At 42.9% G+C, this 23,979-nt stretch overlaps 1 protein-coding gene and 1 long non-coding RNA gene across 3 annotated transcripts; one reads left to right on the top strand and one right to left on the bottom strand.

Annotated features, from left to right (window-relative positions):
- The first annotated feature begins 406 nt into the window (after positions 1-406).
- LOC146890459 (uncharacterized) lies at positions 407-5,091 on the top strand. The gene is made up of 3 exons (XR_014998863.1): positions 407-538; positions 1,249-1,370; positions 4,914-5,091. It is a non-coding gene; the product is annotated as an uncharacterized LOC146890459 (long non-coding RNA).
- A 123-nt stretch (positions 5,092-5,214) lies between these two features.
- On the bottom strand, positions 5,215-15,642 carry LOC146890460 (interleukin-37-like). Of its 2 annotated transcripts, XM_085681204.2 has the most exons (6): positions 15,546-15,642; positions 9,141-9,228; positions 8,044-8,100; positions 6,755-6,874; positions 6,006-6,148; positions 5,215-5,553 (listed from the first exon to the last, which is right to left on the bottom strand). In XM_085681204.2, the coding sequence occupies exons 2-6, from the start codon at positions 9,223-9,225 to the stop codon at positions 5,326-5,328; spliced, it is 633 nt and encodes a 210-aa protein (XP_085537330.1). In that variant the 5' UTR covers positions 9,226-9,228; positions 15,546-15,642; the 3' UTR covers positions 5,215-5,325. The 2 variants fall into 2 exon arrangements, with proteins under 2 accessions (XP_085537330.1, XP_087756047.1); XM_087899921.1 differs by lacking the exons at positions 9,141-9,228; positions 15,546-15,642 and adding an exon at positions 8,962-9,040.
- Positions 15,643-23,979: the final 8,337 nt, after the last annotated feature.

The following is a 23,979-nucleotide window of genomic DNA, read 5'->3' as shown; positions in this document are numbered from 1 at the left end:
GGAATGACATGAACTATCTTGTAGTAACCTGTAGGCCTGGATGAAAGTTTGGGGAAAGTTATCAGAATCAATACAGTACTTGTGTCAATACTAACAAAAATTAAATGCAGACGGATGTTAAGAATGTTGAGATTGCCTGACAGTAACTGTCACAAGAGACTATCAGAATCACGAACTTGCATAGAGGTCAAATGTAAACACCAACTAAAAGTACATCAGCCGAGATGGGCCCAAAACTTTCAATTCAATTTCAGACTTCTGTCACCCTTGCTATCCATCACTGTGGCCAAGTGTGCTGATTTGAAAGAAAATGGCCCCTCAAAGGGAGTGGCACTATTAGGAGGTGTGGCTTTGCTAGAGGAAGTGTGTCCCTGTGGGGGTGGGCTTTGAGGTCACTTTTGCTCACGTTTCCCTCAGTGTGACTGACAGTTGTTTTCCTGTTGCCTGCAAGATGCAGCTCCCTCAGCTCCAGTAGCACATCTGACTGCGCACCACCATGCTCCCCGCTATGATGATAGTGGACTGGACCTCTGAAACTGTAAGCAAGCCACCCCAATTAAATGTTTTCTTTATAATAGTTGCTGTGGTTATGGTGTCTCTTCACAACAATAAAAAATACTAGCTAAGACACCCAAAAATATTGTTTCAAATAGCTGGTGCAATCTTCTTAATTTTTTACTTTAAAAACTAACCCCTTGCTTCAACCTCTTTGTCTCCTGTGACATGAATTTCCCCACAACAATGATCTGCTATTCTGAAATGAATGTCAATATTCTTTGAAGAACTTTTGCATTTAGGTTGACAATTATATGAGTATGCAAGTATTGATTTAAGTCCTGGTGATTTCAATGTCATCATAACCCTTGTTATTTTACCTAGTCGCAAGTCCTTTTTGGTATCTCTAGGAGTTTCTGGTTTCTACCAAACACTAAACATCATCTAGTGTTATTTATGCAATTAGTTATCGAGTCCATGGCATGGTTTGTGGTTAGAGTGAGTCATGCAGGTATTTTTCCCCCTTTGGTGGTGAAAAGACTGAATTGTTAGAATATCTAAATTTGAGTCCTCTTGCACTTCCCAGAAGTGAAAGCCTAGCAGGGCAGCCTTTCTGAGCTTTGGTTTCGGAGGCAAAACAGATATCAAACCAGAGATGAGAAATAGCTGAGCTCTGCAGGAAGACCATACAGTGCATTTATTCAATAGTTTGTTGAAATGACATTAAGGCCATTTACCCAAATATGCTTTCAGGCTGACCCCTGGGAGACTTGCCACGTGAGAATCTGGAAAGCAGTCTGGGAGCCTTGAATTCTTTCCCAAAAATGGGATCCCAAAGGAGACCAGAGTAGTAGTTTGTTGAAACTACACTGTTGGTAAGTAACTCAAGGCAGCTGGGCCCCACTTCTAACGGTTTTATTACTTTCCAAAAGAAAGTATTCAAAAGAAAGTTTCGAAAAGAAAAGTACTTATCACCCTTGGGGAAATATGTGTTTTAAACAACTCTGTGAGGTACGCTTTAAATTCAAGTTATAACACTAGTATGCCATAGCACACTGAATGAGATGTAGGTTTTCAACAGAAAACATCTCTTATCTATATCCACAAGGCTTCTGATCCCCTTGCACATTGTCTTTCTTGGCCCATCCATCCTGAACTACTAATGTTGTGTTGTCAGTTTACGCAGTCTTATCTACGTCCCCACATTGAAGTATTTATCTTAAATTTAGCTTCAGTCCTGACTGAGCAGCATGAAAGACGGGCACTCATTTGGAAGGAAAATGATGAACTAGACGGATACCAGCCTGACCTGTCCCGCCAGTGTCAGACTTGCCACCTGAGGGCTTTACTGCATGAATCAAATACACTTAGGACACATCTAAGACCCTATGTAGGGTTTTCTCTCACCGTCTACACATTCCTCCTTGACCCCAGGGAGTTGAGTATTGTAAATAACAGAGCCTGTGATTTGGCCTGGGCTCATTTGAGGGTAGCTATTAGCCAATGCGAGCTGAAGATCCATTGAGCCATTTTGTGAGATAATTAAGTCAAAACCAAATGCCACTTGTCACACAGACCACATACTACCCAAGGCTGTTGAGGAGTTGAAGGAACAAGGTCATTTCAAACTATCAGTTACTGTTAGTCTTTTCCTGCTTCACTCAATAAAGTGCTACTATCAAGGGACAGATTCAGACCCGTGATGGCGAGATGACCCCCGAGATGGAGGTAGCACTAATTTGTTGAAAGAAGCTATGGTCTGTGTCTGGCCTGCAGCTTGTAATCTAAACCCACTACAAATCCCATCATTTGAGATTCTGCTTCGGAAAGCGTCTGTCTTCTCTGTAGTAAACAGACACTACAAAGCAAGGCCTTTCACAGTGAGTGATATTGTCATATGCCAAATCACAAGATCAAGATCTGCCTAGGTTACAGAGTGAGTACAGGGAAGTACTTGGTGACTGGGAAAGGCACCAAGACAGTGTCTCAGAATAATTTATGACAGTGTAAAGAATTTCCAGCATGTACAAGTCTCTAGGTTCAATGCCAGCAGTGCAAAATAAATAAACAAAATATATAAAAAACATTTTTCCCAACTGTACTGTAAAATATAGATTTTGTTTTTATAATTCCTACCATACACCGAAGGTCTTTCATACATTGTCTTGTCTATTTGAAAAGTCGACACCTAACCTCACTATTTTGCCAATTTAAACTTCTGTGTGTTAGCTCTTTGGTTTGTAATGAGAGAATTAGCATGATTTTTTTTTAAAAAAAATAACCAATGACATGGTTTAGCCAACTGAGAAATTAAATAAGTGCTGTCTGAATGAAGCATGGAACCAGTTTAGAATGTGATTAAATCAATGTGGTTTAAAAATGCTAAGTGGCTATTAGTAAAATGTTTGTTAAGTGAATTAACCCAATATTGTAAAAAAAAAATTCAAAAAAGTTAAACTCTACTTCTCTGTGAGGACATGGTCTAAAGCCTTTGGTGGATTCTTGAAGCTGTGGAGAATATCAACAGTTAAATGCTGAATCTCTATGAGGGCATCATCTAAGCCTACCATAGATACCTACCCCTCCTTCTTTGTGAGGACATGGTCTAAGGCCTATGAAGGATGCTTGAATCTGTGATGTATCAACCATTAAATTCTCCTCTTTTGAGGACACGGTGGGAAGCAGTGGGTACTATCCACATTTAAACTTTCCTTCTGTGTGGGGGGACACAGCCCTAGCCCTATGGTAGAGGCATGAAGTGAGGATTATCTACAGTTAAACGCTCCTCTGTGAGGAATTTGTCTGAGGCCTATGGTGGAAGTTTTAATCTGTGAATACTCTCGTCGGTTAAATACTGTCACTGTGAGGACATGCTCTAAACTCTACGGTGGCTTTCTGAAACTATAGCTAGTACTGACAGGATCAAGGTCCTTGTCACCGAGGACATGCTATAAAGTCTACTGTAGATAAGTTAAGTTCTGAATAATATCAACAGCAAAACTCTCCTTATCTGAGAGGATATGGTACAAGGCCACAATGGGTGCCTGAATTAATGGGTAGTGGATAGTATCAACAGTTAAACTATCCTTCTCAATGGGGAGAATATAGTCTAAGGACTGCAGTGGATTTCTGATACTACCTGTGGATAGTATCAACAGGTAAACGGTCCTTGTCTGTGAGGTTGGTGTCAGTCCTCTGATGGATGCTGGAGCTGTGGACAGTCTCAAATCCTATACTTGCTGCTAGGTTTTTTTTATGTTTGCATACCTGTTAAAAAGCTCAGTTTTTTCAGTGGACACGTCATAACCTGTCATATATTTCAGCAACTTCAGCTTCTAATCTACCCTCCTTTCCTACAACATTGAAAACACAAAGGAAGCACTTTATAGCTTTCTTTGGTGTTATCTGATCCCTGAAAGTGACAGCATTACTGAGGACTCTAGGACCATGGGGCTGTTAGGAAGTTCAGTAAGGGGCTAGTTGAACACAAGCCCTGGGTACCATGAGAATAGAGCCAACAATTGAGACAACTAATAAGTAAGCAAAGTATATACAATGCAGATACACTGGAATGATTCCTAAGTTAGGGGATGTGAGGTTTCATCACTGTACACAGTATAAGAAACTCATGAGTTACCTATTTCTGGAATTTTCCATTTAAATATTATACTGTATTCATAATAATACAAAATGGAATGTTTAGTTTGTTATTATCATTTTCATTGAAATGCTAAATCTTGGTTTTCATTAAGTGCTGTTTGCTTTAATTTTGGTGTTAATCTTGGACTTTTTAAACTCTAAGCCAGTAAATGAGTCAAGAGTGACTAAGCTAATATAAGCATCAATATTTCCAGCTGGATGGCAATTGCTATCACTCACTAGTTGATAAAGACACAGTCGGAGACTGGGTAAATAGTTGACTTTTAGGTCACACACGTAGGGTCTGACTTTCTAACAGATACAGAATGGCAGATAACAGAGGGACAGTCAATCTTCTTTAGACTGTCCTAGTTGCAGAAGACAGCTTCTGAATAGGCAGGAATCTTCTCCATCAAGTATTAGATATATCACAGGCATCCCTCAAAGTAAAATGCACACAGCCTTCTCCTCTCCAACTCTGAGCCCCTGCTTCAAGTTCCCAGTCCGATTGTTTTCCCTGCATGTGATCCTGCGGAGAACTGGAGCTAGATCTCTTCTGACTGGAATGCCCCACTGAGGGCCAAGGGCCCTGCTGCTTGCTCTCAGGTCTCCCGGATGCCGGCTTTGCCTGCCACCTACTCCAGACCCTTTGGTCCTCTCCTCTTCCCATCTTTTCATACTTGATGTTCCCCCTTCTCCCTGGGAAGACTCATCAGAAGAGCCTTGCCATGCTCCAAAGCCCTGGGGCTCCACAGAAACCTTTGTGTTTGCACTTGCAGCTTGGCGAGTTTCTCTAGCATCTGCCTAACGTCCACATTCTGTGTGACTAATCTGAAAGCCGGCATCATCACTCCAGCCGTCTTCCGGGAGAAATAACTCACCGCCATGCCGGCTGTGTCATGGAATATAGACTCATCCAGAGGCAGTCAAATATGTTTCAGAAAATAGGAAAGCCCTTTGAGGTTTGTAAATGTTTTTCTCTATAAAGTTATTTCAACCTAGAAATTATCAAATTAACTATAAACACTTTGAAGAAATAAATGACACACACAATAAAAATCAAATCCCCAGGCTTGCTGATTGAAGGTAGCATTTGTAAGGAGAATTATTTATTCCTCTTTATTGATTGGTGTCAGACTGAAACCAAATTCTGCCGTCAGAGCTGATCTGGCCGTTGTCCTATTGCGGTTTTCAGTCTTCAAACTCACTGACATCCACATTGGCACTTACAAATTCAAAGTGGGTGTTTTTCTGTTTCCCCAGCTCCTTCGTCACCCCTACAGGTTGCCTGGGTGTACTGCAGGTGCAGATGAAGTACCCTCGATTAGCAGCTGACTCCAGGGTGTAGTAGGAGCCAGCCTTTTGCTTCAGGAAGGTGAAGGGCAGGAGCTTCTCAGAGCTCGGTGATCCTTTAACTTTCTTTTTGAAACACAAAGGAGAATTTATTAGTAGCTGCTACAGTTTGGATCAGAATGTACCCCTAAAGGCCTACACGTCAAAGCCTTGATCCTCATCTTGGAGCTGTTGGGAGGCAATTTAAGAGGGGCTTAGTCGTTGGGCAGTGTGCCCTCAAAGGGAATGGTGGAACCTCGACCCCTTCTTCCTCTTTTGCATCCTAACCATTAAATGAGCAGTCTGCAGCCCTCACTCCTGTGTGCTTCCACTGTGGTATACCAAAGGCCCCGAAGCATCAGGGTCAATTAGCCAAGACTGTGAACCAAAATCTTAGGTACCTGTTACTGTGACTGAGAAGTGGCTAACATAAGACTAGGCTACTTTTGTGGAGAAAGAAGGAATTTCGGGTTTATCGTAGCACTAAAGATTTCTACTTCCCTGAGGGGTAGGGTGGGGGAGATTTTCTTAGCTCTTACCTTCAATTCTAATGAGGGGCGCTTTGGTTTTTTGACTCTTTCACAGCAGAGGTAGCGTTTTCCCTTACAAACAGCCAAAGTAATCCGATTTGCCTTTGCACTCCTGGGTTTTCTTGTGGGTAAAGCCGACACATAAAAGATCTCTAGGAAAAGAAAACTGGGTCAGCTCTGGAATAAAAACTTTGTCTTTTTTCCCCCCTTCCTTTTCTTTTCTTTTTTTTTTTTTCCTGTTGAAGTTTTAGGCATAACAAGTTTGATAAATCCTCGTACTCACATTGATTCAGGAACCTAGAACATTCTGTTTCTCAGAATCTCCCCTCTCTGCTTTTGAACACCCCACCTGTCTGCAGAGACTTATTTTGGGTGGGGGACACCTTTTGGTTCCCTCTGTCACCTCACTCATTCATGCTCATCCCAGGTTCCAAACTCACCCCCTCTTCCTCCTTTTAAGAAGGGGAGGAAGCCAGGCAGTGATAGCGCACATCTTTAATCCCAGCACTCCGGAGGCAAAGACAGGCAGATCTCTGTGAGTTTCAGGGCAACCTGGTCTACAGAGTGAGTTCCAGGACAGCCAAGGTTACAGAGAAACCCTGTCTCAAAAAGAAAAATAAAAGAAGGAGGAGGAAGAGGAGGAGGAGGAGGAGGAGGAGGAGCCAAGCAGTCCCCTTGGAGTGGGGCAGGGCCAAGATTCACGGGCTATAGGGGAGCACGTATCATCTCCATTGGGTAGAAAAAAATTTGAGGGTCACCTCCACGTCTGCCGCACTTGTCTGGAACCGCCACAAGGGTGCCGCCTTCCAGGACAAGAATCTGATGGTTTGGGTCGCGAATAAAATGTTTATATGGGGAAGATGGCTTAATACTTGGACCTGAAAAACAGTAACAGAGGTAACAAAGAATGAACCAGTCTGAGTCCAACTATAAATCTTTGCTTCATGCTTCAGGCTCAGACACTATATAGCCCTCTTATTATTATTATTTTTTTTTACCCCCAACTCACTGATACAGGAACTCTGGACCCTTTGAGGCAGTGAGACCATGCTGACTCAGAAACAATCACCTCTCTTCAATCGTTCACAAGATAAGTTACTAAATTTCTCCAAATATTACTTTGCGGACCAATAAAAATAAGGATTAGGCAAGGTAACTCTCATGGGGTTGATATGAAGAGTCGAGGCACTGCAAGGGCTCCTCATTCTGAGTAGTCATGGTATTGAGAATTTGCTTGTCTCAATCCTCTCCCTGCTGGGCCTGTGCCCTCAGCTGTGCTATAATGCCATGGATCTCCATCCTTTCAAGTGGTGAGGACAATAGAGAGTGAGAGGGTGGGGCAGGAGGCGGCCAGAAGCAGCAACTCCCTGTCAGAAAGGGCGTGACAATGGGAGGTTGCCAGAGGGAAATACCTGCATTTGCTGAGACTTTCTATGTGTGCAGGGACAGTTGTGGCTGTGGCTGGGGATTTGTCTAAATATGGATTTACTACGGACAGAGAACTTGTTCATGTTGCCATCTCTATTAGAGTGGATGACTTGCCCATGAGTGACAGAGATCAGATTTTATGTAATGGATGAGTATGAACCCAATACAGGGCTGGCGACTGAATCTACTTAGCAGATGGTAGTGTCATAGGTCATCAGCTGTACTCTATGACTGTATATTATATGCATACAGTCATACACACGTGGGCTTATCCCTTGCCTCATAAACACGATGCCTTCAACTGGCACCCCAATTTGGACTCTTCTCCCTATTGTCTTCTGCCCATACATTGCCTACCCTGAGATTTGTGCTTAGCCTGCCATCTAGTTTGGACTTCTTCACTGAAATCTGACCTTTCACTTGGGCACCAAGTTGTGTGTTGATTTTCAGAGTTTGTTCTATCTGAAAAGCTAACGAGTGTGAAGTTTCCTTTATAGGAAAGGAAAAGTGCCACACTGCATATGACTTAGATGTCATCAGAAAGAGTTGCTTCCTTTGTGGAGGATGCTGAAGAACCGACCACCCTGCCCCATCACCCCAGGATCCCTTGGAAGATCACCTGAGTGGTTGGAAATCGTAGCAACAGGGTTGGGATCTGACAATAGAGGGCATTTTGCTGTTGAAACAAAGACAAGAGATTAGCACGTCATTAGTCCATGATCATAGTTCATTGGACTCCTAACGTCTACAGTTTCTACGTCATTTATAAGCACATATGCCGAAGGCACGCAAATGCTTTTTAAAGAAATTCTACATCCATTAATGTTGGGAAGTTCTGGATTCAACAACATGAAGTAAGATTATTTTGTAGCAAGAATTCTCAGATACATTTTCTCACACTATTTTGATAAGAATCATAAAAGTTGACGGCTGGAGAAAGTGTTGGTTTCTGTTCCAGAGTAGCTGAGTTCAATTCTCAGCACCCACAAGAAGACTCCTTACTATTGGTAATGCCTGTCCCAGGGGGATTGAGTGCCCTCTTATGGCCTGCACAGACATTGCATGCCCAGGGTGCACTGATGTATTTACAGGCAAAACACCCATACACATAAAAAATTAAAAAATAAAGATTTTCTAAATCACAGGAACATTGATAACTTATTGACCTAGCCAGATCCCTCCTGTCTGAAGGGTAATATGCTTTGGTGGTGTTTTGTCTGAGGCCTGTGCTTGCTCATTTGTTTTTAAAGAAGAAAACCTGGGGGGGGGGGCAAACCATCTACTGGAAAGCAGTGCTTCAACCTTCATCTGAACGTATATATGGAAACTTGATTTGCAGGACCAGCAAGGTGCTCAGTGGGTAGAGGCACTTGCTGCCAAGTCTGGTGGCCTGAATTTGATCCCTGGGTTTGGTGGTAGGAGAGAACTGAAGAGGTCCTCTGACCTCTACCTATGTGCCACGGCACCTGTCATCCTGTCCAATAGTTAAATACAATGTAAAAATAATAACATAAATCCTGTGTTGCTGATGATACACCTGAGGTCCTGAACTGGAACATGTCTATCTCCATCCGTGTCCTGGAGGAATTCCTGCCGCTCAGATGTCTTGTAGGCTGGTCGGAGAAAGCACGGCTTCTGAGGAAAGGTTTGAGTACAGTTCCCTGTGTTTGGAGACCCCGTTTTGAGACCAGGAATAGGTTCGAAGGGGTTTCTTACCTTCTGGCTCTGTATGGGGGTCAGCCTGGTCTCTGTGGCACTTGGGGGACATTTTCACATCTGAGCAGCCGGGTGAGGATGTCATAGCCTGAGCAGAGGGTAAACACAGTGGGAGAGGGAAGAGAAGGCAAAGCCAACACGCACAGGAGAATTTTGACTAAGGAAACTTTCAACCCCCGAAAGCCACCACACATCTTTGATACCTGCAGGACATAGCCCCTTCTCCACTTTGAAATGCTGCCTTAATGCCATGAGGCCAGCTTCATTCCCATTCATTGGGTAATTCTAGTTTAATTTTACTTACAAAAGTAATTCTGTGTTTTCTTTTAAATAAACATATACTTTTGGACATTTGGTATGTTGTATTTCCCATGTAAGTTTACTTTTCAGGAACCATGCAGAGTCTTCCTGAATGCAGTTCTGAATCAATGACCTGGAGGGTTCTGAAATCCTATATTTTTAATAACTTTATAATGCTGCAGCTGCTGCTGCTGGTGGTGATGGTAGATCAGAGGTCACACTGGGAAGGCAGCAAGACTCTAAAAGACTCAACTACTTGTGTCCTGGAATAGATCAGGCTCACGATCATACTCATGTTGTAGGGTCCAAATCTCACTTCTTTGGAGCTAAATAGTATATTGTAGTTTAAAAACAACAACAACAACTTTGGCAATCCTGAATAATAACAGAGCTGCTGGAGGTGTCACCGCCCCCAATTTCAAGTTGTTTCACAGGCTATAGTGATTAAAAAGAAAACAGCATGGTATTGGCACAAAAACAGATGTGTTCATCAATGGAATTGCATTAAAATCACAGATATAAATCCACACACCTATAGAAACCTGATTTTTTTTTGAAGAACCCAGAAACACACATTAGAAAAGAGCAACTTCAACAAATAGCGCTGATCAAACTGGAAGCATGTAAAAGAATCCAAATAGATCTACCTCAAGACCCAGCTATACTGCTCTTGGGCATGTATCAAAAAGATGCTCCATCCTACCCCAGTGACATTTGCTCAACCATGTTCATTGCTGCTCTATTCATAATACCCAGAAACTGGAAACAATTTTGATGTTCTTCAACAGATGAATGGATAAAGAAAATGCTCCATTTATACAATGGAGAATTACTAGGACATTTTAAAAAATGAAATCAGGAAATTTCGGGCAAATGGATAGAAGTAGAGTGAGGTAACCCAGACCCAGAAAGACAAATATGAAAAAATATGCCACATATTTGCTTATCTCTGAATATTAGCTGTTAAGTCACTGATAACCAAGTTACAATCTGCAGAACCAGAGGTTAGGTATAGAATAAATGATTATGGGGTACAGATAGATCTCATTAGGAAAAGGAAATAAAATAGATCGTTATGGATGGATGGTGTTGGGGCTGCAACAGAGTGGGAGGGGAAGAGGTGGGAAGGAGGGAATAAGGAAACACAGCTAAAATGATGGGCCATTTGAGGGGTAATATGGAAACCTAAGACAGTAGAAGCTTCCTAAAATATATACATGAATCAAGATCATCTGAATTAAATTGCCAAATAATGGGGGAGAGAAAGTCCCAACTGGCCATCTCTTGTCACCAAATGATGCTTCCAGTACTAGGATTTGGTTACATCTACAAGTCGTTGGCCAAAGGGGTCCCATGGGAATCCCCAAATAACCCAATTTGTTGTCAATATACTATGTACTATAAGTTGCTCTTCACAAAGTGACAGCAAGGCCCCATTGCTGAAGACACCTATACAACTCATTGAACATGGAAAAAATCGAGCTGGTACCTATGTAGAGCCTTCACCCTTACACTCCAGCATCTTTGATACAGGATGCTTTGATACTCTGCATGCTACCAAAAAATAAATGTAAACTCCAAGCCCTGTGATCTACAATGGTTTCCTGCCTGCAAGATATGCTAAGCCAATGGGGGCTCAAAGTTTGTACCACCATTTATTAAAGAGGGAGAGAGAGAGAGAGAGAGAGAGAGAGAGAGAGAGAGAGAGAGAGAGGAAGAAGAAGGAGGAGGAGGAGGAGGAGGAGGAGGAGGAGGAGGAGGAGAAGGAAGGAAGGAAGGAAGGAAGGAAGGAAGGAAGGAAGGAAGGAAGGAAGGAAGGAAGGAAGGAAAGAAGGAAGGAAGGATGAAATGACTCCTGATGATATTCTGCTATACTCAGATTAGTGCCTTGGTCAGCTATCATCAGAGAAGCTTCCTCCTGCAGAAGAGGGGAACAAATACAGAGACCCCCCCCCCAGCCAGATATTATGATGCAGGGAGGGAGAGACTTTGGACCATCCAAGCCCAAATGGGATGTCTCTATCAAGTCCCTTCCCTCAGGGCTCAGTGAATCCCACAAAAGAGGAGGCAGAAAGAGTGTAAAAACCACAGGTGATGGAGAACACCAAGAAAACAATACCCGCTAAATCAATATGATCCAAGTTCATATGAACTCACAGAGACCTAGTCAGCATGCATAGGGCCTTCATGGGTCTGCACCAGGTCGTCTGCATACATATTATGGCTTCCAGTTCAGTGTTTTTATGGGATCCCTGAGTGTTTGAACAAGATGGTCTCTGATTCTTGAGCCTTTTCCTTGGCTCCTTTTCTTCTGCTTGTTTGTCTTGTCAAACTCAAACGTATTCATTTTTGTTTATCTTATTATAAAAATAAATTAAATTAAATTAAAAAACCTTTGGCAGGTGTGAGTCAACAAATTCTCATCATAAGACTGCAAAGAACACGAAGAACTTTTATTGTACTTTTATAGGTACAGGAACTGGAATTGAGAATTGTCCCTAATTTCAGAGCTAGGATCACATGGCTGAGACATTCAAATCCAGGTCCTTAATGCTTTTATGACAATACATCAACCCCTGGTGGCCACCATATATAAATGTTTACACAAGCTATCAAAGTTCCCTGGTCTCCTATGGACTCACAAGGGTGTTGGTGAATACTGGGGGACACGGTTAAGCTCACAGATAAGCCCTAGGCCAAGCAGGAGTGTTAAACATGCAGAGTAGTCTCTTCAAAGGAAGAAATACATAACCTATTTTCTGTCCAGAGACTGGGAATGGAGGTGGCTAATAGTCTAGGTGACCTCCATGCTATCTATAGGGCCAGGCCACACCTGACCTCCCAGGCCCTAATAAACAGGACTGAAGGTGATTACTAGCCAAGTGACCTTTATGCTGTCTGTATGACTGAGTTCGTACAAGATCCTCCCTCAGTCTTTAAGATGAACATGTAGTCTGTCTATAAAGCCCTTCTTAGTGGAAAAAGTGGTATGTACTTTGAAAAGAATTTCAATGCAGTTATATCTTAAGCTTTGTAGTGCACATGGGATTATGATACAACAGGGGACTTTTTTCCAAATTGTATTGAACTTAAATATGCCTGAAATAAACCGCCCGGTGTCCGACTCTGGAAGTTTGAACCGACACTGGCTACTAAATTGTGGCGAACTGGACGTCCTTCTTGCCTCACGTTTGCCTTACTCTGCTGACTGTGGTGGTCACAGAAACACCCCCCCCCCCACACACACACACACACAAGCGACATGTTGGGAAGAATGACATTCTGTAATCCAATCTAGGACAGAGGATCTTCCCAAACTTTAAAGTGCATATCAATTAACTAGCACCCTTATTAAAATCCAGGGTCTGGTTTAGTATGTGTGAAGTGGGGGCCAAAGCTGCAGTACTGAGAAGTTCCCCAGGAATTGAGGTGCAGCAGACTCATGGGCCATACGCTCAACTCTGGCAGGATCTTGGTAGCAATGAGGAGCTTTCAAAATTCTAGATCTCTAGTTCTATCTAAGAAGCCGGACACAACCGCTCTGACACTGAGACATTTTAAGAGTGCTCCAAGAGGCAGAACGGAGACGCAGTGTGATGCGGGGTTGGGCTCCTAACCGGAAACCAGTTGGGCTTCTGGATGACCTAACTTTCAGACAATTGCTCAGCTCTCCACCTAGACAGAGTTTCTGATAAAAGATGAGTCATCGTTATCAGTCACTTTATTTCTTATACCTTCTAACTGCCAAACTCCATGGAAATCCCACTGACTTTTTGACTAGAGCAGCGTTATGGCCAGTTTGACCAGATTGCTACGGGCACTGGGGCAGACAACCTGGAAATCTCCTCTCCTATCGCATTCAGTCTCCTTTCAGAACAGATACAAGCACTAGCTTAGTCACAGGCATGTCCAGCCTGCAGATAGGGTATACATGCGATTGAGGATAACTCTGCAGTCCAACACAAATCATAGACTTACAAAACTGTGGGTCTTTTTTTAAAAAACGTAATCAATTTCATGGTTCTCAAGCATTAACTTCGTAGATGACAATGCTGTGTTATATTGTCAAAAACCTGGACATACCTGGTAGCATTTTCTTACCTTGCTGGGGGGAAGGGTTGACGATCACATTTCTATCAACTATTAGCTTAACATAGCCCCTTAAGTATAGGGCTGTAGGGCCCCTCAGCACACTCACATGAAGGCCCCGCGATAGAGTTCATGAGAGAAATATAGGAATACAGACCCAGGCAAGACAAACTACTAGTTTGTTTCAATTCAATACTCTTAGTAAGGAGAAACATCAAAAATCTCTTTTGGCTTAAAGGTACCTTGAAAAAGAAACCCCCAAATGTCAATTAGAAATAGGAAGGTTTAGGAAACTATGGTTGAGAAGTACTACCCTGGAATTAATAAAAAAAAAATAAAATAATCTTCTGACAGACATCCAGGGATTAGAAGAATGTCTTACAGTGCGATGGGGTGAGCTTGGGGACAGGACAAGGCTGATCTGCCAAATGATGAAGGAGCAAGTGGTACAAGCATAGAGAAACTGAGAGAGATGCAAGGACAAGGAGGGCAGGGATCTGAGATTTGCTGTGTAGGAAGGCTCTGAGGGGCACCGCCACTAACGCTTGCTAGGAGTGTGTCTGACGTTCAGTGTGAGCCTGTGCCTGCTAGCTTCTAGCGTACTCAGTGGATCTACAATACTAGGATAGTCCACGGATCATCAGAAACGTAGAACCTGCGGCCCAGGCAGAATCAGAGCTTGGATTTTTAGCAAGACGCCTGCCTGATCCTGCTCACACTTGCATGTGTGAGTACGCTGTGCTACGAGGCATTTTATCCATTATGGCTGACATAGGATTACCCAAAGATATTTAGGAGAAGGCAGACGCAACAGAGGTTGAAGAAGTATTGGGCTCATACATATGATTTGTGAGAGTGCTCATATTATTTTATTTGAGGTGGAGATGATCCAAGTTTGAATCAATTTAGTACCAAAGAAAAACAATTTCAATTTGTGCACCTTGAGAACAAGATCAGCAATTATAAGAAATCAGGGACCCACCCCCAACAAGAGCCATTTGTGAAATGTCAGGAATTTGGGTAAAGAAACAGAGATAGGGGTTTGAGTCCATTTTTACTTCAACTTTGCAAACAGGGTAACTCAGTATCTTTTGAGGATTGAGGACATCAGAGAACCGATGGTCAGACTGCTAGGGATTGGATGTGGTTCAACTCTCTGGAGTTCAAGTGTTGGGAAATTGGTTCCCAGCGCAGTGATGTTAGCAGGTAAGGCCTTCATCAGGTAGGGCACAGCTGCAGTCATTACTGGTCCCTCTGTTTCCTGACATGACTGATCCCTCTCCCAAGCATCAAGAGCTAAGGTGATGTAACTGGAAGAGCCCTTACAATAAGTGGTAGGCATCACACTGTTTAGGATTCGGCATCCAAAACCATGAGCCAAATAAACCTGATGTCCTTATAAGCTATATAGACTTAGTAGTTCATTATAATAGCAGTAAACTGATAAATATACAGGCATCCTTGGCCACACAACTGACAGAATTCATATCCGTCCTTTAGTTAGTATCTACTACATGTTCATTCATTTAAGGAAATGCTATATTTGCTATCAGAGACCACTGTCCACCTAGAAAAGAAAGCCCAACAAGGTGGCTCCAGAAGCAGTTTCCTGAGACAAATTTGCTGTATACCTTTAGAAGTCATTCACATCACTAGGAGAGGATCAAGTGATATCAACAACACTCTGCCACAGTGCACTAAGGGATTACACCTCAAACTCCAGTCTCTACCTCTGCCCAGACTTCTAAGATACTATCAATTTGGGGAACAAGTTCCACTGGGTAACATCTGCTTCTGCACCTCGAGCAAGTTGCTCAGCATACAACTTAAAGGTAAGGATTGAAAGGATAGAAGAGCCACAAGTGAAAAAAGCCAGGCCAACTTAACAAGTGCCGTTCCGTTTTCCTAGTGATACAAGCCTACCGCTAAGGAATAGTAAGATGCAGGTTTGGGTCAGAGCTGGTAAGAACTAAGTCACAGGTCCCACAGCCCAGAGGATATGTCAGGACTACATACCTGGGTCACGGATGTGCTTTTTGGTAGCTCTGAGAAGACGCTGGAAGCTCTGGAGTATCTTTGGATGCAATAATCCCAGAGACTATTGCTTCACTGGGAGTCATAGAATGGGAGTGGATAGATATGACATTGTGGTTATAATTATCATCCCATTGTTTCATTGGCTTGTCACCTTGAAGATGATTGTAAAGTCCTTGATGTTTTCCTGCTTGTCCGGTGAGATCCCCTCCTCTGACTCTTTGACTGCTGATCACCAATAACAAGCCATGGAATTGCTGGACCCATTTCCAACCTCTTTCCAGCAATAAAAATGATGTCTTTTGTTTCTATTCCCTTGACATACTTCTTACAACACAGTCGTGTGGGTGTAGGAAGTCTAAAGCTTCCCCGCTGCAAGTCAAGACCTACATTATTGACAGTCCTTGATGTCTGATTCTTATCAGCATCAACTAACCAGCCCAATAATCCTGTTGAGCTGCATGGAACCTAATAAATCAGCTCAGCTGAACCTTAAATTCTGCCTTAATTGCAGAATTATGCATGGAATAAGGTACGAATCTTTAGGCTAGTTTGTCCCAGATGGTCAGAAAAGAATTTGGTACTAGGACAGAATGCCACAGTAGCTGGTAAATAAATATTGGCTTTGGTTCTGCATTGCAGGCAGAAGATAGAGGACCACAGTAAAGCTGGTAGGAATGATGGAAGAATGAGGAAAGATCTAAAGAAAGCTAGAGAAAAAGCAATGAGTGTTACAAAGTGGTGCGACATTTGGCAGAACTGTAAGATGTAAGAACAGGAAAATGTAAGAACATGTCCTCCAAGAAAGGTTGGTGCCTGTGCACAGAGGGTTCACAAACAACTCAATGCTATCTTGAAAAGAAATGTAAATGTATATATTGTTTTCCCCAATCAAACTGGTCATAGAGTAATAATGTAAAACTGCTTCTAGTAATTGTACTTGCTTAGGCTGAAAGGAACAAATACACAAGGGGGGACTTGACACACTATTGTATATGCATTTTGCAAACATTTTCATTATTGAATGGGGTTTGGGGAGGCAACATAAAGGAAAGATGGCATTTTCATAGGAGAGAATATAATTTGTACCCAAAAGACTACAATAGAATAGAAATAAATGCAAATTCCTTGGCACTTCTCCTGAGAGATGTTAAGTGTGTCCTCCTATTGTATCAGTACAGACTCTGGGACTGATCAGGAGGCTATGACAAAATGGGCCCCATTCTCGACAGATGGATAACTTCTACTCTTCTTCCACGTGTCTGGAATGTTTACTGTTGGCATCCAGCTGCAGTCCCGCAAAGAAAGCCAAGAAGCCCCATGGAGAGAAGCTGCGCTCTTGTTCAGCAGCCTTGGGCAAACTACAAGTAACATTATACAGACTGATCAGGTTGTATTTAGAATACAAACATATACATAAATGTAAGTAAAAACAACCAACAAAAACAAGATATGAATTTGAAAGAGAGCAAGGAGGGATCTAGAAGGATTAGGGGGAAAGAAGGAAAGTTCATTATATATCATCATTGGAGTTACCACCAATAACCACACGACAGAGTCTATACTAGGCTGTTTTGAGATTTCCTCTGCCAAGGAATTAATTCAATACTCTTCACTTTAGCCTCAGGCAGACTCTTTGGACAAGGGCAAAAAGCAGCCACTTTCTACACTAAAATATCACAAGAATTATTTGTAGGCAACACACTAAAATTCTTCTCCTCTAAAACCTCTTGTGAGAGCCCCACCCCCACCCCATAGTTAAATAACTCTTAACACCACTGTCTTCCACATGCCAACTAGTATGGCCCTTGAAGCAGTGCCGAAAGCATCCCACTGCTTTCTAAACCCACAGTACTAAACCCAAATGTATGTTTCACCTGACCTATCACAGTCCCTGGTATCAACTTCTGTCTTAGTTAGGGTTTTGATTGCTGGGAAGAGACACCATGATCGTGGCAACTCTTATAAAGAAAAGAGTCAATTGGGATGGCTTACATTTCCAGAGGTTTAGTCCATTATTATCATGACGCAACATGGTGGCATGCAGGCAGACATGCTGCTGTCCACATCTTGATAAGCAGGCCATGGGAAGTCGACTATGACACTGGGAGTTATTCCAACTGTTATGAATTTTTTTTTTTTGCAATGAACCTGAGGACTACTTCTTTGACAGGCTAATACTCTTTTCTTTGGATATATTTCTAGGTGTGGATATATTTCTGTTAGGTCAGCTGGAATTTTTTTGTTAACTTGTTCCAACTGTAACAGAATCCTGACGTGATTTAAAGGAGTAAAAATTAAATTTAGCTTACAGTTTTAGAGATTTCACTGCTGGTCTAGCGGTCTGGTGAAGATGAGCCTCACAGTCACGGGACTACTCACTAAACGGACAGGAAGCTGCTGTGGAATAATCCTTCTGCACACTGTGAATGTGTGTTACTGTTGGGTCCGAGCATCATCGCCCAATGATGAGGGACACACCACCAAAGTCTAGTAAACCAGAAGCAAACTTTAGTCCAGAAAAAGAAAAAAAAATCACATTTTTGTGCCATGGGGCACAAAAAGCTCTAGCTGTGACCGCAGCCAGCTGGGCTTCTATACCTGTGGCAATGGGGATTGGTTTGGGGCCTCGTTTTATAGTAAAATCAAGCACCAGGTGTGGGTCAAAGAGCTTTTACAACCTTGAGGTCAGGCTTAAAGTCACAATGCATTTTAAGTTTTACAACCTTTGGTTATAGGACGTTAACTTCGGATGTTTGTAAAAGCCTGTGACTGACACCGCTGCTTCTGCTTTTCCCTGACAGAAGGCAAAGCAGAGAGCAGAGGCACATACGGTGTAGGGGGACAGCTGAAAATCAAGGGCACGCAAGCGGAGGATCTCACAGTGGCAAAGGTTAGAAGCTAACCTTTGTCCCCAGTACCTGCCTAGCTGGGAAGCTGGGAGGCAGGAGACAATTGTTAAAAGTTCATCTCTGTCCACAGTGGCTGCCAGGGTGTCTGCTCTCAAGGCAGAAAGTGTTTGTTAAAGGTGAACACTGACTGCCAGCTTTATTTATTTCTTTTTCCCAAAATGTGTTTGGGTTTACAACTTTATATTTCTCTTTTTGGAACCTACATTTCTGTATTCTTCTTCTTGAACTCTTCACTAGTCTCATTGGTTAATTAAAAAACTGACATGCCAGTAGCAGGGCAGGAAAGTCAAACTGAGAACAAGGAGAAGGGTGGAGTCAGAGGGACGCCAACCAGCCACCCTGGAAGCAGGACATGTTGAAGGACAGGTAAAACCACAAAGCCACGTGGCAATACATAGATTAAAAGAAATGGGTCAATTTAAATGTAAGAGTTACCTAGTAACAAGCCTGCATTATTAGTCAAGCATTTATAAATAATATTAAGTCTCTGTGTGGTAATTTGGAAGCAGCTACCGGGCTGAGGAGCAGGTGATCAGGACAGGAAAACTATTCCCTACAGAAGCAGAGAAAAGGGAGTGGCCAGGACAAGATATGTTTTTTTAGTGATCTATTTCCTCTATGTAGGACCTATCTCATAATGCATCATATCATAAATCTAGCAAAGGATTAGACCACTGTCTAGATCAGAGCCATTAGGGCCTAGTAACTTCTTCAAAGCCCATCAGCTTGTAACCAAACTCTCAATATATGAACCTGTAGAGGACATCCTATATTCAGATCACAAAAGTTAGTTTACTCTTTCCAGAAATCTTCATCAGGGCAGCATATCAGAACATGGTCCAGGAATGGAGTTATGTAAGGACAATACTTGAGTACTTGTGAGAACAGGTCAAGCAATAAGACAAGAGTCCAATGACCTCAGTTTCTTCAAAACGCAAAATTGTTCTTGGAGTGTGTTTTTGTGCTCCTCCCAGATGAGTTTTACTCAATATTGCTTGCTGTTATCAATCTATCAAATGTCTAGATTATCCTTTATATGTCCCCGAGGAAAAACATGTTTTGTCACATGTGGTTTTTCCTTGTGATTGTACACAGCTTGAACTCATGGGAACTCACTCAGGTGACCCTTCTTAACCCTCAGAGCGTAAACTGCAAGAAGGTCCCCGTGTTGGCCTGTTATGGAGGTGAATCCAACCCCAATAGGGTTGGGAGATATGAGCTCTAGAGAGGCTAAACAAAGTGGTACTGAATGACACCACAGAAGTCCAGAAGGCATGACGGCAGTCGTACAGACTTATGTCCTTCATGCTCCATTGAATCTCTGGGGAAGAGACTTTCTACAACAGACGAATTCAGAAATCTGTATCCTTACCTCTAATGCTGCCTGATTTTCACATGTGTGAGGCTACTGCAAAGAATGGGGAACCAAAAAGGAAAAGGATTAGAAAGAGTTACCCGGGGTCCCTAAATCTATATTCCCACAAGGACAGAATCGTAAACATAGATTGGGTTTTTTATTGTGGGGGGGGGTCACTGAAAAAATACTACCTCTAAAAATTACAAGGAAATCCAGTGAGCCTCTGTGGTCACCTCAATGGTCCCTCTCTAAAGAAAAGTCAAAGGCTCTTCACCAGTTAGTTGGAGAGCAGTTGAAGAATAGACACATAGGACCCCCTTTTCTCCCTGGAATGCTCCTGTTTTGTAATTAAAATCTGGCAAATGGAGACGGTTGATTGACTTACATAATGTTAATGCCACCATGTGGCAAATAGAAGCCTTACAGTCTGGTTTCCCTACACACACAGCTCTTCGTAAAGATTAGCCACTAAGCGTTTTGGATGTAAAGGATTGCTTCTATACTATACATATTCATCCTGATAATAAGATGCATCTTGCCTTTTCTGTTCCCCCACTCAATCATAAAGAACCTCAGTTCTGATATTAATGGCCTGTATTACCTCAGGATATGACAAACTTCCCTACTATGTATCAATACTACATAGGAAAGGCTTTAAAGCCTGTGAACTAGGCTTTCCCTCAGGCTTATATTATTCCTTATATGGATGATATCCTACTAGCCACCTCCAAAAAGAAAGGACTATAATCCATATATCACATGACTCAGGATATGCTATATAAAAATGGGATTATTATTGTACCTGGAAAAGTATAAAGGTCAACACTGTAAAATATTTGAGACAACTAGTTACTAGAACAGTTGTTAAACCACACACACCACACCACACACACACATTCACACACATACCACACACACCAAACACACACACACATAAACACACACATACACACACAACACACACACACACAACTGTCCATTTGAAGACTTTGGAAACAGCTACCAACTCTCAGAAATTATTAATTATTAGGAGGTATCAATTGTCTACATCCTACTTTGGGAATCCCTAACCCGTCTATTGAAAAGGAGAGAAGGAAAGGCAGCTTGGGCGGTCTTTGCATATGCTCTTAAGTGGCAAAGAAAGAACTACAGCTATTTGAATTTAGACTATAGAAGAGTCATTTGTGTATCATGTGGATCCATTACTGCCTTTAAACTTGTTTTCCCCACTGCATTGTCTCCTGCGGGTATTATAGCACAAGATGACAAACCTTGGGAATGGAATTATTTACACCATAAGGACCATAAAACACTAACTGCTTACTGTACTCTTCTAACTCAATTAGTAAATCAGGGGAGGACCCAATGTCAATAATTATTTGTATTTGATCCTTGCTATACCTTATTACCCTTAACGAACAATCAGGTTTTTGTTTCCAACATGGTATTTTTATTGATTATTTGGGAATTTTACATCATGTACCCCAATCACGTTCACTTCCCAGTCCTATGTCTGTCCCCCACCCTTGTAAAGTTCTTTTCCCCACAAAAAAAGGACAGAGGGGGAAAAACAAGCCCAATTTGTGTTGTCCATATCCTCACTGGAGCCTGGACAAACTCCCAGTGGCCAGTCCCTTAAAAAAAAACTTAATCCTCCCCCTGCACCCCTGCCAAAAGCCATCACTCCAGCACTGGGATTCAGTCTGCTATGGATTAAGAAGAGATTACATAAATAAGAAAGAATGAGAATAGGATTGCCAACTGGGTGTCAGTAATCGGGCTGTATGAGGAGAAGTCTGAAGGCCTGTGAGAACACACGAAGAAAACATGACAAGTCTTGAGAGCCTGGTTCCTTCCAAACATAGGCTTGTTCTCGGCATGTGTTTTTATGCCCCTCCCAAGTGCCGCAGATAGATGTCTGAGATGAAGAGTAGTTCATTTGCTGGACTGGACCTCCTCAAAAGACCTCCATGGTCTATACAAGTCCTTCGTCCTGACTAGCTCAGCCTGGGGTACCAACACTGCAAATGATCATTAGATTAGTTCAGCCCTGTACACTGTTAATAGGAAACTGCAAAACTAGCTGCCTCACAGAGGCGTCCTTACTGGCGAATGTGATTAAATCATACCTATCTTCTCCAGGACTTTCCACTGCCTCTCCTAGTAGACCTTGACCCATCCCTTCCTAGACCCCTGTGGCATCACGCCCCTACCTTCTGTTTTGTTTCTTTCCACTGGGCCACCATTGGAGTAAGACAGTTGCTTCTCCCTGATTTTTCTCTTCCCTTCTCTGCAGCGATATTTCCAGCTCCTGCCCCCTTCTGGCATTCTCTGCTACTGCAGGTATCAGTCATTTTCCAGTGGCGTTTACTGCCATTTTCCACAGCAGAACCCTACACTCTCAGCTGCTTTCAGTATGCTCGTGAACATTGTTTATCGGATTAACCTCTCGGGTCTTCTACTTTCTTTCTTGCAATGGCTTTGTAAGGTTCTGCCTCGTTTAGCCGTTTCCTGTCGGGCGACTCCAGCCCTTGATAAGTTTCGGAACTCAGCCTGCGTCCTCACATTGCAGATCCTTCACTTTCATCTCTGAAATTAGAACGTCCTTTGACCCAGGAGATCCAAAAATGATTTAATCTTTTACCCTCTGACCTTTCTTTACACTACTCGGGTTCTCGATTCCTTTCTTGTCCAGCTTAACTTCCAAGCCCCATCGCCACCCTCACTGCCTTGCGTCACGCTCGCTCTCAGCACCTCTTCCTTTCTAGTCTCCTTACTTCATTGTCCCATATGTAGCAAAAACACAGCCCTGGCTAAGTTGAGCCCTAATGAAGACTGGAGAATTAGATACGTATGCAATGCATGGGCAGGCTTTGATGTGTCACCCGACTCCTGGGACCATCGCACAATTTTCCTTTCGTCTTCTGGTTTCCTTGATGCCTCCTTCATGCTTCTCCTCTCTCCTCTAAACTCCAGCACCGCCTCCTCACTTTCACCTATGACCTCATTTTCTGTATCACTAAGAATACAGGAGCAACCAGAAGACAAATCCCACGCGTGCACCTGCTGTCCGTTACAGAGTCCCCTCGCCCAGTCCTCCCTTCCTTTCTCCCGTTGCTCAGAGTTCGCTGCTTATGTTCCCACCTAAGCTCGTTCTTTTCACTGGGAGGAAGTCCTAGCTCCTCTCATCTACTCAAGAAAGGCTCCAGAAGGTCCACTTATCACCCTGTAGCATCACTATTCCCTGGCACATGCCAGGGAATCTACCTGCATGCTCACGATCTCTTTCTACCCCTTCTCTCCTCCGCACAGCTCAGAAAAACTCCCGAAGCGCTGTGGGTGCTTTCTATGATTAGCCCCTTTAATCTTATCTCCCAGATCTGCCCCAAAGTGGCTTTTGCATTCATCACTGCACTTAAGCCAATCTTGCCAAGTTGGTCACTAACTACCCCATGTATCTTTTGTGTGACTTTATTCTCTCATTCGATCTATCGCTCACGTTATTTGATAAGTGAACATCTCTAAGGAAAGAAAACGATAATATTCCTATCTGTACAAGAGGCATAAACTGGAAAAGCCGGATGTATAGCCACGCTACCTCTGGCACTCGTGTAAAAGTCACCTGGGAGAGCAACCGCTTTTCCTTGGGATGCCTTTCTCCCTTGCTCTGCAGTCCGTGCTGTTCTGGTTTCCTCCTCCTCTGGCTGATCCTTTTAATTCCCTTCTGAGTTTCTCACTCTCTGTTCTATAACGCTTTGCTCCTCAGCCAAACTTATTTTCTTCACCTGGAGACATTTAGCAACCATGGCTCCTAGTGTTGCCGCTAGCAACTAGTGGATAGAGGCCAGAGATACTACCAGGTCAGTCCTCAAAACAAAGACTTAATTAGCCCCGAAGGTCAAGTGTCTACACTGAGAAATTGCGGTTAAAATATTAGCCTGTGTAGAAGGTTCAGTCCTTGGGCATTCCCTTTCCTTTGTCTGTATCCATTCCTTTCTTCTGTAGGCTTAGTGGTTTTACCATAGTAAGAGAGCATCCTCTGCTTCCCTGCTGGGCAGCACACTCGAGCTGACCCTGTTGTCCAGACAGCCCTGAGGGTGTGAAAACTCCCTCCATGGTGAACCCCTCCCCACCATGTCCCCTATAA

The sequence above is a fragment of the Myodes glareolus genome, chromosome 21, assembly GCF_982192425.1.
Source record: "Myodes glareolus chromosome 21, mMyoGla1.1, whole genome shotgun sequence".
In the NCBI taxonomy this organism is placed as follows: Eukaryota; Metazoa; Chordata; class Mammalia; order Rodentia; family Cricetidae; genus Myodes; species Myodes glareolus.
The sequence above is the reverse complement of the archived record's forward strand: the minus strand, read 5'-3'. Positions and strand labels throughout refer to the sequence as shown.

Excerpts from the sequence above, each read along its gene's own strand:
- LOC146890460 (XM_085681204.2), bottom strand. The coding sequence starts at position 9,225 with ATGACATCCTCACCCGGCTGCTCAGATGTGAAAATGTCCCCCAAGTGC. Across the intron at positions 6,149-6,754 it reads CAAGTGCGGCAGACGTGGAG|AGATCTTTTATGTGTCGGCT; the intron begins GTGACCCTCAAA and ends TTCTTTTCCTAG. Across the intron at positions 5,554-6,005 it reads GCCCCTCATTAGAATTGAAG|AAAGTTAAAGGATCACCGAG; the intron begins GTAAGAGCTAAG and ends TGTTTCAAAAAG.